The 13794-nt window shown below is 38.4% G+C and overlaps 1 protein-coding gene across 1 annotated transcript; it reads right to left on the reverse strand.

Annotated features, from left to right (window-relative positions):
• Nucleotides 1–4021: 4021 nt before the first annotated feature.
• On the reverse strand, nucleotides 4022–11013 carry TMEM70 (transmembrane protein 70). The gene is made up of 3 exons (XM_028113369.2): nucleotides 10729–11013; nucleotides 9430–9535; nucleotides 4022–4882 (listed from the first exon to the last, which is right to left on the reverse strand). The coding sequence occupies exons 1-3, from the start codon at nucleotides 10909–10911 to the stop codon at nucleotides 4425–4427; spliced, it is 747 nt and encodes a 248-aa protein (XP_027969170.1). The 5' UTR covers nucleotides 10912–11013; the 3' UTR covers nucleotides 4022–4424.
• Between the last annotated feature and the right edge of the window lie 2781 nt (nucleotides 11014–13794).

The following is a 13794-nucleotide window of genomic DNA, read 5'->3' on the forward strand; positions in this document are numbered from 1 at the left end:
ACTCCCCTCTCTGCTTCCATCATCACATTACCTCTTCTGACCTCCTGCCTCCTTCTTATAAGAACCCTGTGATTACACTAGAACCATTTGGATAATCCAGGATAATCTCCCCAAGATCTATCTATAAAATCTCTTTTGTCATACAATTTAACATTCACAGTTTCCAGACATGAATTTCTTGGGGGACCATTATCCAACCTACTTGTAGACTATACAAACATTAAGATAGTAACTACAATGAACTGAAATACACCAAATATATTTAAAACTATGAGCTCATGAAAAAAAAATTTTTAAAGATTTTATTTATTTGAGAGAGAGGGAGAGAGTGAGCACAAGTGGGGGGGGGTGGAAGAGGAGAGAGGAAGAGGAGAGAGAGAATCTCCAGCAGATTCTGCACTGAGTGCAGAGCCTAATGCGGGGCTTGATCTCACAACGCTAAGATCAGAACCTGAGCTGAAAACCAAGTCAGATATTCAACCAGCTGAGCCACCCAGGCGCCCTGAGCTCATAATATTTTAAAAGTCTAATTAATCATTAGATGATGCTAAGAAGTCAACTCTTTTGAAAACTAATAAAGGGAAAGAATCAAGCATTTATCCTGACTTTTCTATAGAAAATGAACTACTGGTAACCAGATAGTAGATGGGACAATTTTCCCTTGCCTCCTTATACTCTTTTATCTATTTTTAGAAGTATTCAGCTAATATATGAAAAAAGGAAAAATAGAACATAACCATTTTGCAACACCTAATGAATTACTGAGCTTAAGCACCGAGCATCAGTGGTTGCTAACTTCACAAAGAGAGAGAGAGAAAGACTTTGTGAACTTCTTGGTGGATGAACCCTGTGCTAGCCAGCCTCCAAGATGGCTCCCAATGATCCTTACTTCCTAGTATTCAAATCCTTGTGTAATCTCCTCCACCAATGAATAAGGCTGATTCTGTAACTAATAAAATATTGCATAATGACAGTGTGCAACTTCCAAGGTGGATAAAATACATCCTTGTGGCTTCCATTCTGCTCTTCTGATCTGTTCCCCTAGGGGAAGTAAGCAGCCCTAAAGAGAGAACCATGTGGTGAGAAACTAGGCCTCTCACCAAAAAGCCAGCACCAGTTTGTCAGTCATGTGAGCGAGCCACCTTGGAAACAGTCCCTCCTGGCCCAGTTCAACCTTCAGATGACAGCAGCACCAGGTGATAGCTTGACCGCAATCTCATGAGAGAACCTGAGCCAGAAGCATTCACCTAAGCCCCTCCTGGATACTGGACCAACAGGCACCATGCAGTATTATGTTTTAAACCTCTAATTTTTGAGACACCTGGGTGGCTCAGACAGTTAAGCAACTGACTCTAGATTTCAACTCAGGTGATGATCTCAGGGCCTAGGATCCAGCCCAGGGTCAGGTTCCCCGCTCAGTGGGAAGTCTGCTTCTCTGCCTCTCCCTCTACCCCTCCCCCCTGCTCGCTCACACACACTCTCTCTCTCTCAAATAATAAGTCTAAAAAATAAAAAAAAACAACTCTAACTTTTGGGGGCAATTTGTTAATGCAACAATAGTTAATATAAGCAACATCATCTATGAATTAGTCTTATCCAAAATAATCAAATATCAATCTGATGAAGCCTCAAGTCCTACTACCAATTTATAGGAGATACAGAAGACAGAGAGACACGTTAATCTATACCTCAGGGATACAATCAGAAAATCTAGACCACAAAAAGATGTAAAGGACAAAGAACTCCATTTCTTCAACAGATGATTTACAAGGGAGAAAAAAACGAAGGGAAAGAAATGGAGGGGCCCATAGAAGAGTCTTAAAAGAAATTTCATAAATTGGTGTGAATAAGGCATGTACTTTACTTAGATCTTAATCCAAACAACATGTGGGGAGGAATTGGAATTTGAACAGACTGGATCCTTGATAACTTTGGGGAGAGGGGAGTGGTTTGAGTATTATGTTATTATAGTTATATTTTTTAAGTCATTATCTGGTAGAGTTACAAAACATTTAAGAAAGAGATGTTATGATGTCTGGGATTTGCTTCCAAATAAAAGTAGAGGGCAAGTGGTTGGGGTCTAAATCAAACAATATTGACAACAAACTGGTATTTGTTGAATCTGAATGACAGTCATGTTGATTCATCGTACTCTTCTACTTTTGAATGATTGAAATTCTCTACAAAAAGGAAGCCAACAACAAAAGTACCTGAAAAAATCAGAATACAATTTTTTAAAATTGTGTCCAAGCTAAGGCTATCATTTAGAACTAATGGCCACTTTGGTACTTTTGCTTCTAAAAGCTGAAGTCTTTCAGGATAATGAAATCGAGGTTTAGAAAAGGGATTACAAAACATTTTATTATCAACGGGTGTATTACCTGATATAATCCAGATGTTAGGGCAGGATCACCCTGCCTTTGAGACTCAAAACTGACTCAACGCCCTTCCTATAGATAGTGGGAGACTCCTCACCTCCCTAACCTTTCCAAGATTTTACTCCACCTGTGGTGAACGTAGTAAAGTGGCATAGAGGGATGTGTGTAAATTTCTCCCCCTCACCTTGGCCTGAATTGTTTCTGCTGACTTATTTCAGTGATGAATCATATTCTACACATACTGTTCCTTTTCTACTTCTTGGTGTTGCTCCAGACCATGCACTTGAGAAGTTGTCTTTCTCACTTAGTATTTTAAGCTTTTTTTCTTTTCCCTAAACAACCAAGTTGTCTTCTGAACTATTCTGATACTAATAAAAACAGGTTTTTCATTCCACTACACAGGTGACATAATGGTTATATGGATACAGGACATTTAAAGAAAGATATGATACAGTCAGAACAAGTTATGAAGAAACTGACCCTTGGAAGAAAACGTTAAAATATTAACAAAGCTGTTTTTTCTTCTAGGAATGGAACTAAGAGTGATTTTTTTTCTTGCTTCTACTAATATCTGATCAACATTTGACCATGGAAAATTTTTTTATAGAAAGATAGCAACAGGTATATATATAGGTGACGCAGAACTGAGGAACAGGCAGGCAGAGGCCCAAACTGAAGATGAGGATGACACCCGCTTGTTCATCTTTCTGAGACCTAGAGCCCACCTTCTGCTAGGATCACAAGTTGGCTGATCCTAGCAGAGGGCAGGCTCTAGGTCTCAGAAAGGGGGGCACTTTTCTACCTCATGGTCTCTCCTATAAGCCTCTAGCAGCTTCAGACCTGATCTTTGTCTATGAACTCATGATGTTTCTGGTGCTTTCCCATCAACCTTCCTCACACACAGGTAAGCCATAAAGATAAGATTTACCATCATGGCAGATAATAGGAGACATTAGACAGCTCCACAGAGACTGGGTGCTTTGTTCTTTTTTTTTTTTAAGATTTTATTTATTTGAGATAGAGCAAGAATGAGAGAGAGAGAGCACGAGCAGGGGGTAGGACAGAGGAAGGGGGAGAAGCAGGCTCCCCTCTGAGCAGGGAGCCTGACATGGGGCTCGATCCCAGGACCCTGGGATCATGACCTGAGCGGAAGGCAGATGCTTAACCGACTGAGCCACCCAGGCGCCCCTGGGTGTTTTGTTCTTAACTATGACTCTAACTACTAGCACAGTATCAGGCACACACTGGGCACTTAATAAGTTAGCTAATGATCTAAATAGCATGACTTGAGGCCTTCTGCTCCTTGCCGAATATCCTTCACAAGAACCAATTTTCATTTTACAATTAGAGGTTAAAAAATCTTAAAATTCCAGGACTTCATAAAATTAGTACAGAGATTGTGATTTTATAAAAACTACTGTCCATCTATTTAGTAACTATGATTTTCCAACTCTGATAGGATACGCAAGGGAGAAGACTGCCACCAAAGACATCACTATTTAGGTCACCATTTCACCATCACTATTTAACACAGGTAGCTACCACACTCAACTGGACATGGAGATCCTTATTATGCGCAACTATGCCCGAAAAGATAAGCAAAAACCTGTGAACCAAAGGAAGATTAACACTGCTTCCCATAATTTTAGAATTTTTAAAAACAGTTTTTAATGTGGGCAAAGTTAGTATCTATACACCTAGAAAAATCCAAACATAAAGGAAAAACAACTCTCCCATCTGCTTCTGACACCTGATCCCCAGCCTAGAGACAACCACAATTATTATATAAAATTATCCACGCTTATGCCAGCATGAACATGTATTTTCACACTTTTTTAAAAACACAAATGGTAGAATATTACATGATTTGTTTTTCAAACACAGCATATTTATTATATAGGAACATAATTCTCTGAAAATTAAAAGTTGATACAGTTTCAAATTATTTTTAATCAGTCACTAACAGAAAACAAAAGTAAAGGCAATTTCATTATTATACATTGGAACATAAATCACATTTAAGCACAAACCTAAAAAACAATAGACTCATTTCTCATCTTTAACCTGTTTTTTCTCACTGTCTTCTTCCATATCAAAAGTGAATGGTTTGTCATAACCCATTAGATGGTTATAATCGTCAGGGTTTGGAAAGAGCCCTGGATTAACTAACAGTGATTTCGTTTTAGCATAAAATGTGGTAAACACATGTGCGCTGTCTGGAATCTTCACGTCATTCTGGTGAAACACTGTACTCGTTTCTAGAAGCACAACATTGTAAGTAATGGCTTTATAAGTGTCTGTTGTAGCTTCATGGTACAGCCGAACGACATAGCCTTTTGTAACAAAGTGAAGCAGTGCTGGAGTGATCACGGTAAAGCTCCCTATGATGCCATAAAATAATATTTGCAAAGGCAGACTTCCAAATATAATACTGTTTTGTGCAAAAATGTATGGTAGTAATGCAAGGCTGATGACACTTGTCGAATAAGAGAAACATTTCACACCTAAACAGGAAATAAAAAAAAAAAAGGACAGTATTAATATTTATAGATTTTATAAAAGCATCAATCTATTCAATTAATTCTTCCACCTTTCTTCTATCATCATCAAAACACATATATAGTGATTATTTTCCAAGCTGTTTTAAGTACTTTACATCCTTATAGATTTTATTCATAACATCTTTAAAAAAGCACTATGCAACAGATGCATGATTATCATCCTCACTCCCATGTTAAGACATGAGAAAAACAAAGCACTCGCTCAATGTCACAAAGCTACCTAGAGGCAGGCAGTACTGGGATTCAAATACAGGCAATTTGACTCCAGTGTCCAGGCCACTGGCCAATACACTGCTCTGCCTCTCCATGTAGGAAATCTGCTTTAGGGTTAACTGGCCTCCACCTCAGTTCCCCAATAAAAGACTTAACATTACTCAGAGATCCTTATGCATATTATAAATGTTAATTCAGTTAGCAGATTATTAAATAAAACCTTCTATTAACAAGCACTTCCACATGCTTAACATTAAATGTTTAAATATGAGACTAACATTATTAGACTAAGTGCCTAGGATTAAAACAGCAAATTACCAAAAAACACACCAGTGGTTAAGAAATATGTGGGAAATATATTCAACTTCTTTACCAAGAAAAGACACTCAAGTTAAAACAGTGAGATATTTTTTTTACCTGTCATATTAAAAAGATTAAAAATCAATGACTTCTCAAATGCATATTTAAAAACGGTTAAGATGGTAAATTTTATGTTATGCATATTTTACCACAATAAATAAATGACTTAAAATGTAAATCTCTCTTAGTTTGATTGTATAATTTTAACATGATCCCAACAAAAACACCATCTGTTCAGAAAACAGACAAGTTGAGATCCCAGCCAAGTTGATTACAAAGTTAATCTGGAAAAAGAAAAGAAGAAAAAAAGGTGGGGAGAGGAATTAGGTACTAAAACATAAGACTGTAATTAAAATGGTGTGGTGCTGGTGCACAAATAAACAGATCAATGGAACAAAATGGGAAATCTAGAAATAAACCTGACCGCATATGAAAATTTAGTATCAAGATATAATCTCGGGGCACCGGGGTGGCTCAGTAGGTCCGGTGTCCGACTCTTGATTTTGGCTCAGGTCACGATCTCAGGGTCATGAAACTGAGCCCCGCGCAGGGCTCCATGCTCAGTGCGGAGTCTGCCTGTCCCTCTCCTTCTGCTCCTCCGCACACACTCTCACTAATAAATAAATAAAATCTTAAAAAAAAACATCTCAAATACGTGGGCAAAAGTGGTGTTGGGACAGCTGAATAGCCACATAGAAAAATAAAATTCAATCCATCCCTCATATCATCTACCAGGAAAATTCCAAATTACCCAGAGATTTAAATGTAAAAAATAAAATCATGAAGCTATAAGAAAACATGCATGAAGTCTTTATAATCTGAGAATGGGAAAACTTTTCTAATTATGACTGAAAACACAGAAGCAATCAAGGAGAAAGACTGGTAAATCTGATTACATTATAAATGTACATGGACATAAACAAAGTAGAGACAAATGAGAAAACTATCTGCAACCTCTATCACAGAGGGTTAATACCCCCAACATATAAAAGGTTTCCAGTATGTGAGAAGAAAAAGATCAACAACCCTATCCACACACATGCAAGAAATATAAGCAGACAGTTCACTAAACCAAAAATACACATGGTCCTTAAACAGATGAAATGTTAATAAACTTCAATCATAAGAACATGAAATTAAAAGCACAGTGAGATGCCAAAAAACTAAAAGTTTGACAACATACTCTGTTGGTAAGACTGTAACACACTCTCGTACATTGCAATTGGTTGAAGGCTTAATTATCCTGCATCAGTAATTTAAAAATAATTCCCTCCTTCCTCCCACAGGTAGTTGCTATGACACCAGTACACATACAATACAACATAGATACAATGGGGACCAAGATGCCTCCTATATAAAGCCTCCCGAGTCCTTCCAACTATCTCCTTTTTCCCCATGACTTTGGTACACTATGGTGGGTTGAAAAGTGTGCCCCAAAATTCATGTCCACCCAGAACCTCCAAATATGACGTCATTTGGAAGTAGGGTCTTTGCAGATAATAAAAAATTGAGTTGAGATCATCTTGGAATAGGGTGGGCCATAAATCCAATGACAATATCCTTATAAGGACAGAACAGAACAGACACAGAGAGGGCCATCTGAATTAGGAAGCAAAAATTGGAGTTATGCAGTTATGGATCCATAAGCCAAGGAACACAAAGGATTGCTGAAAGCCTCCAGAAGCTCAAAGAGGCAAGGAATTCTTCCCTAGAGCCTTCAGAGAGAACATGGCCTTTATCAACACCCTGATTTCAGAATTCTAGCTTTCAGAACTGTGAGAACAAATTTCTGTTGCTTTAAGTCACCAACTTTGTGGAAATGTATTACAAAAGCCTAAGGAAACTAATACATACATGTACTTTATTTTGCCTGGATTCAAATAACTACTATTTTTTAAACATATTCTGGGCTCTCCCATCTTCATGTCTTTGCTCGTACTACTGCCATGCCTGAGATGCCCTTCTTTCACACCTCTTCACGTTCAAATTCTACTCATCCTACAATAATACTATGATATCAGTAATCACTTATGGATGAATTAACAAGAACTATCAACTAAAAGACCCTTGAAATGTCTTTAAACAAGGCCCCATTCAGTAGTTTAAAGAATCTCCAAGCATGGTACCTCTATCCTAATGTCTCTCACTCAGTTTTACATAAAAAAAAAAGTTTCTCCCTCAGTTTCTACATAGAAAAAATAGTAATCCCTGAATAAGGTACAGAGTATTGAAAGAACTCAAACATTAAACTCCTATACAAGTTATATTTCTAGAACTTTGAATAGCTTGAATAGCTATGCTCTTCTACAACCATAACATCCTACCCACACCAAAATTAATTCCTATTTATAGTCTCTTCTTTACAGAATGGAGTCAAATGCAAATAAGAAATAAATTAATAAGCCTTCCCTGCATCTGAAGGAACCCTGTCTGTTCAGAAGGAAAGGTATCATGGGTGTCACTGTTAACACCTCCCAATAGTATAAATCCAGGTAGCCCAGGCCAGAGATGTGACATAAGCTCAATGGCCTACTCATGTACTGACTTCTGAAGAAATTTCTAATCACCAAAATGGATTTTTCCAGTAACTTCAGAACTCCTCTCAATAGTGATTATAGTAAGTCCTTATTGCCAAAGTTTTAAATACCTAAAATTATATTCTAAACAGTCTATTTTGATGCCACATATTTGAGAACATATGGATTTCCAGAGTAAATTTTAGATGATCAGTGACACCAGCATAACCAAAAACAGGAATGCAAATGCAGGTGCTGAAATCTTGTGGCCAATTTGACTATAAAGTAATCCTTCAGATATTTCAGGTTATACTTTAAGATTACTGAAATGAACTACAATCTCAGGAACTTGAACAAAACACATATCTAAGTTCTTCTGACCTTCATAATAAATCATTCCATACTAAATACCAAATTAAGAACTAAGGAAAGAGCTTCAAATTTGTAGCTGTTTAATACACTGTCTTGGGCGCCTGGGTGTCTCAATCAGTTAAGCCTTCTGCTCAGGTCATGATTCCAGGATCCTGGGATCAAGCCCAGCATCGGCATCATCATCGGGTTTGCTGCTCAGCGGGGGTCTATTTCTCTCCCTCCCTCTGTACTCTCTTCTTTAATAATAATAATAAACTGTCTTTGTCTTCTCTAGTACTCTACACCACCTTGAAAAGCCACTAAATGAAGATGTTTCTTGAAAATGCCAAGGTGACCTAAAAAATGTAAAAAATATATTTTTTAATTATAAAAGTATTATATGCTTATTTTAACTGCCAAATTTAAAAATATGCAAAGTAAATGTGTACCCTCCCAAAAAAACTACTCTTAAGAGGTATACTTCCATATTTTTTCTCTCCATATTCAAACATTACACAAATATACACTTCTTGTTCTATTTTGTTGTTAAACATCTTGGGAAGTGACCAAAGGATGTAAGCTTTAGCACCCAGCAATAAGATCACAAAGTCCTAACAGTCTTAAAAAATCTTTTGAAAATCTCCTAAAAATGCAAAGGTCCCAACCTCTAAATCTTTTTTTTTTTTTTTGAAGATTTTATTTATTTATTTGACAGAAAGAGAGATAGTGAGAGCAGGAACACAAGCAGGGGGAGTGGGAAAGGGAGAAGCAGGCTTCCTGCTGAGCAGGGAGCCCGATGCGGGGCTCAATCCCAGGACCCTGGGATCATGACCTGAGCTGAAGGCAGACCCTTAACGACTGAGCCACCCAGGCGCCCCTCAACCTCTCAATCTTGATTCAACAGGCCACAAGAAAAAAATACATAACCTAATTTTTCCTCATATCTTGCAATTAAGAGATGTTAAAATAAGAGATAACATATCCTAAGTACATTTTTTACAACTAAAAGGGGAGTTAAAAAGGAAATTACCCTCACTTCTGATTACCCACCAAATACTGTTCTCGCCAGATTCCCAGTATAAATCAGCCTTCCATCTTCTGATTTTTCAAGCTGTGTATGTAAGCACTGAACCCATCTTTCCCAACAAAGAGGTATCTATTGAAACAGAGACCATTATAATGTGAGTACATAATAAAGTGCATTTTAGACCTTTTAATTTTTTTAACTTTTTTAAATTATAATGAAGAGTAAAAGAGAACTTGTCACATGAGGTGATTTAAGGAATTCTCCCAAATAATCCACAGAGCTGAAGAAATCAAACTAACAAAATAGCTGTCCTTAACTCCAGTCACAAAGTGTTTTTTTGAAAACCTAGGTTTGCATCCCAGCTCAAAGCTTTTAGATAAAGTGTGGCCTTGAACAAGTAAAAAAAAAATTTAGTGGAATAATTCATTCTGTGGTTAAAATGAAAACATTACTCTTGTTCCATTGTCAAAATTTTAAATGCATTACTTTTCAAAAAATTGATGTTAATATAATGTAAGTAAAACACTGCAAATGTAAACTGTCTCAAGTCCAGACCGTTTTTAAGATTTCTAAAATGTTTATACTATAGCTAGTATTAAAAAAAAAGAAAGAAAGAAACTCTCCCTATTCATCTCGTTGCATCCCTTAGTTCCTCTTAAGAAAATATTTCACTGGAAATCTTCATCAAATTTCACAGGAACAAGGGGTCCCCGAACGTCTAAACCCTTCAAAATTCAAAAGATATGCCTAATCCCTTTATGCTGAAATTTAATTAGATTCCAATTCCCATGTTAGGCATTTCTTCCAACTTTCCAACCATGTTTGCTAATTCTGATGTTTTACAGAGCAGGATTAGGAGACAATTTATTCAGATTAAAATGAGAGGATTAACGTCTCCATCCCCTTTTCCAGGGAGCAAAAGAATTCCTTAAAATAGCCTCATCTAATAGAAAACAGAACAAACTTAAAGTCAGGTTGAGTTCTTTCAGTTCGGTCACCAGGTGGTGTATCTAATTTCGTTGCAAATTAACCCTTCCGAGCTTCCACTCAGAGGTAGAAGAGAAAATAGTTGAGAGTCATCACAAACCCGCTGGGTTTGCAGCCAGCTGTGAATTACTTGGAACCGCCAAGAAAATGACCACTTTCGAACGGATACTCCTAGACTCGTGGGTGTAAAGCCCGGGACCCCTGGCCTGCTCCCGCGGCCGAAGCAGGCTGCCTCTGCGCGCCCGCAGAGGGCTCCTTCGGCACCAGAGTCCCCAGGCCCGACGCTCCCTCCACCGTCCACCCTCACTCGGTCCGCAGGCCTTCAGAATGCCGACCTGCGTTCGCACCCGACGCCCGAGAAGCGGCGAGGCTCCCCGCAGCCCCACGCTTCCGCAGCCAACCAGCCCCGAGGAGCCACTACAGGAGGCCAGCCGCGCGGCGACCGCCCACGGCACCGTCCTCTTCCCTCCGAGCCGAAGTCCGGCCGCCCACGAGCTGCCCAGCGCCAGCAGCAGCATCCCGCGCGTGAGAAGTGGCGGCAGACGGCGCTACGGCGACAGCGGGGAAGCCTGAAGCCCAGCTCCCCACCCGGCCGCAGCTGGAACCTGCCGTTCATACTCCGCCCCTAGCCGCACGCGCGTGCGCAGAATACGTAACCTTGCACCTTTCCCTGCCACGCGCGTTTCCTGCGGACAGAACTCTGAACACCGCACGCCGGCGTCTAGTTGCAGGGACACTCGAACGCCCAGCCTGCGCGCGGCTCCCTTTTCCCAGACTTGAGCGCTCTTTATGAGACTGTGGAAGGACAGAGAAGAGAGCCATGCGCGAAAGATAAAGCCTGGAAGCTAGGGTTAAATCTTTTATTCTCCCGGGCGTCATTTTCTAGGCCCCCAAATATATTTTCTTTCTAGAAAATGATTCTAGCCTATTAGCACAGAATAATAATATTTTATGCGACTTGGACAAAAATGAGTGGTAATTTAATTCAACCATTGGGTTGGTTGAATTAAATTCAACCAATAAATGGAGCTTGCTCGTGTGATGCTGATACTTGACAGATTTGTCTTCTGGAATCCTTCTCAACCATATTATGTTTGTTCATTCTTGTTAAAGAGGTATTGAGTGCCTATTGCCAAGACTAAGGAGCAGAGGATATAAAGATACTGCATAAAATTGGGAATCCACTGTACTTACACAGTGGAGGAAACACCTAAAAATAAGCTAAAATATAATGCTGCATATCATTAGAATATACCAATTTACAAAATTTTTCGGACGCTCAGAAAACAGCATGATTATTTTGGCCTCAACACGTCTAAAAGCTTCAGGTTACCTGAGTCTTAAAGGATGAGCATCCAGTTAGTTCACACTCCTCTGTTTACTATTTCAGAAGAATGTTTTTGACTCCAGACACTTTTGGCACAGGAGAGGATCAAACTAAGTCTAAAATAATATCACCTTGACAACTCCAAATCCTGTCTACTTTTTTTCTGGGTATCCAAAGGGATAAAATTATACTGCTTCTTTATGAATGATTTCATTTTCTTAACGTTATCTTCCGCTTACATTTATTTTTAAGATTTTATTTATTTGACAGAGAGAGACACAGCGAGAGGGAACACAAGCAGAGGGAGAAGGAAGCTCTCTGCTGAGCAGAGAGCCCGATATGGGGCTCCATCCCAGGACCCTGGGATCATGACCTGAGCTGAAGGCAGACCCTCAATGAGCAAATGCCAGGGACCATCCAGGCACCCCTCCACTTACATTTTAAAAACACTTCTGTTTAGTGTGATACTACAAACATCAATTATCCATCTTACTGATAATGTTTAAAATAGTCTGTTAATATAGTATTTTCATATTGTTACAAAGATAAATTGAGACATTAAAATTTTTTGGTTTATTTGAGCAAAAATTTATTCGAATTGGACAGCACCAAACTGAAAGTGATTAAAAGTCCTCCACTGAGAGGAGCCAAGGGCAAGGTTTCTACAGAGAAGATGAAGAAGCAAAGCAAGGAAATTATTTGGCTATAGTTTAAGCTGTTGCATTATTTGGGAAAATCCACTTGGCCGTTTGTGATTGGTTGTTCTTAGACATTTACAGGAATTGCTTCTGGCTTAGGTTTTGGTTTGCTTCCATACATAGACTACCAAGGTATTAGAGCCATCTCAGTCTAATGGCTTCCTTGATTGATTTCTTCAATAATACACTGAGAGAATGTGAATTTTAACTTCTGTTAAGCTTAGTTTTTTTCCAACAGATTCTGTAAACAAATGAAAATAATATTTGGTTTACTTCTCAGTGTTTCTAAATAGCTAAAATTAGATCATATTCTGAAAATTCTATGCTATAGAATTACACCGAATTGTTATTTATGCTTAAATAGATTTCCCAATTCTAGTAATATAGACATTTGTTGAAAATAAACTACTTGAATGGGATTTTAGAATGATACTGACTGGGGCACCTGGATGGCTCATTCTAAGTATCCGATTCTTGATTTTGGCTCCGGTCATGATCTCAGGGTCATAAGATTGAGCCCCACATCCAGTTCTGTGTGTTGGGTGTGGAGCCTGCTTAAGAGTCTTTCTCTTTCTCTGCCCATCCCCCACCCTCTCTCTTAAAAAAATTTTTTAAAAATGAAAACAAGGTAAATGGGTAAATGTCTAACCTTAAGGAAATACTTAAGTGAATCACAGTACATTTATATGATGTAATTCTATACAGACATTAAAAATGATGCTTGTTGAGATTTTGGTTACAGGTAAGTTAAATTGGAAAGCTAACAGTATACAAAATCATATGCACACAATATGATGATGTAAAAGTGCATGGAGAAATCAAACATCTGCAATCTGTATTTTTTGTAATAGGCATATATTGACTACATAAATAAAATTTTAAAATACAGTAAAATTTTGCACAAAAGAGAAAAGACAGTCCTAGACTAGATCCTACCCCTAAATCTGCCACTAGCTAGACTCAGTATTCTCACGTGGAAAATTCTATCATTCTCTAGGCAACTAATATAGTGATCCTTTTAGAGGCTGATGATGGAACGAGAAAAAGAGGAAGAGAAGGGAAGAAAACAACACTTTCGAAGTATAGGAGGAAAAATATGATTGAAAATGGGCCCACGCCTCCTCTCCTCACCCCATTGTCTCTCCCTGCCAAACTCTATTCTGAGGTACCGTTAAAACCAAAAACTTAAAAAAATTTTTTTTGCAAAGGCTTTGAAGTTAACCCAGAAAAATCTGTCCGTTAAAAGCAATGACTTTTATCTGCCAAATCAACAAAACATGTCTTTCAAGCAAAAGTCATTAATTAGGTCAACAAATTTTGTTTTGCTTGTATCTATTTTCCCTTTGTTGGACATTGTTAACACAACAGCGCCTAGT

The sequence above is a fragment of the Eumetopias jubatus genome, unplaced genomic scaffold (assembly GCF_037043125.1).
Source record: "Eumetopias jubatus isolate StellerSeaLion01/CBP00866 unplaced genomic scaffold, mEumJub1_p1.0 scaffold_4, whole genome shotgun sequence".
In the NCBI taxonomy this organism is placed as follows: domain Eukaryota; kingdom Metazoa; phylum Chordata; class Mammalia; order Carnivora; family Otariidae; genus Eumetopias; species Eumetopias jubatus.

Excerpts from the sequence above, each read along its gene's own strand:
- TMEM70 (XM_028113369.2), bottom strand. The coding sequence starts at position 10,911 with ATGCTGCTGCTGGCGCTGGGCAGCTCGTGGGCGGCCGGACTTCGGCTC. Across the intron at positions 9,536-10,728 it reads GGCGTCGGGTGCGAACGCAG|ATACCTCTTTGTTGGGAAAG; the intron begins GTCGGCATTCTG and ends CTGTTTCAATAG. Across the intron at positions 4,883-9,429 it reads TCTGGCGAGAACAGTATTTG|GTGTGAAATGTTTCTCTTAT; the intron begins GTGGGTAATCAG and ends TTTCCTGTTTAG.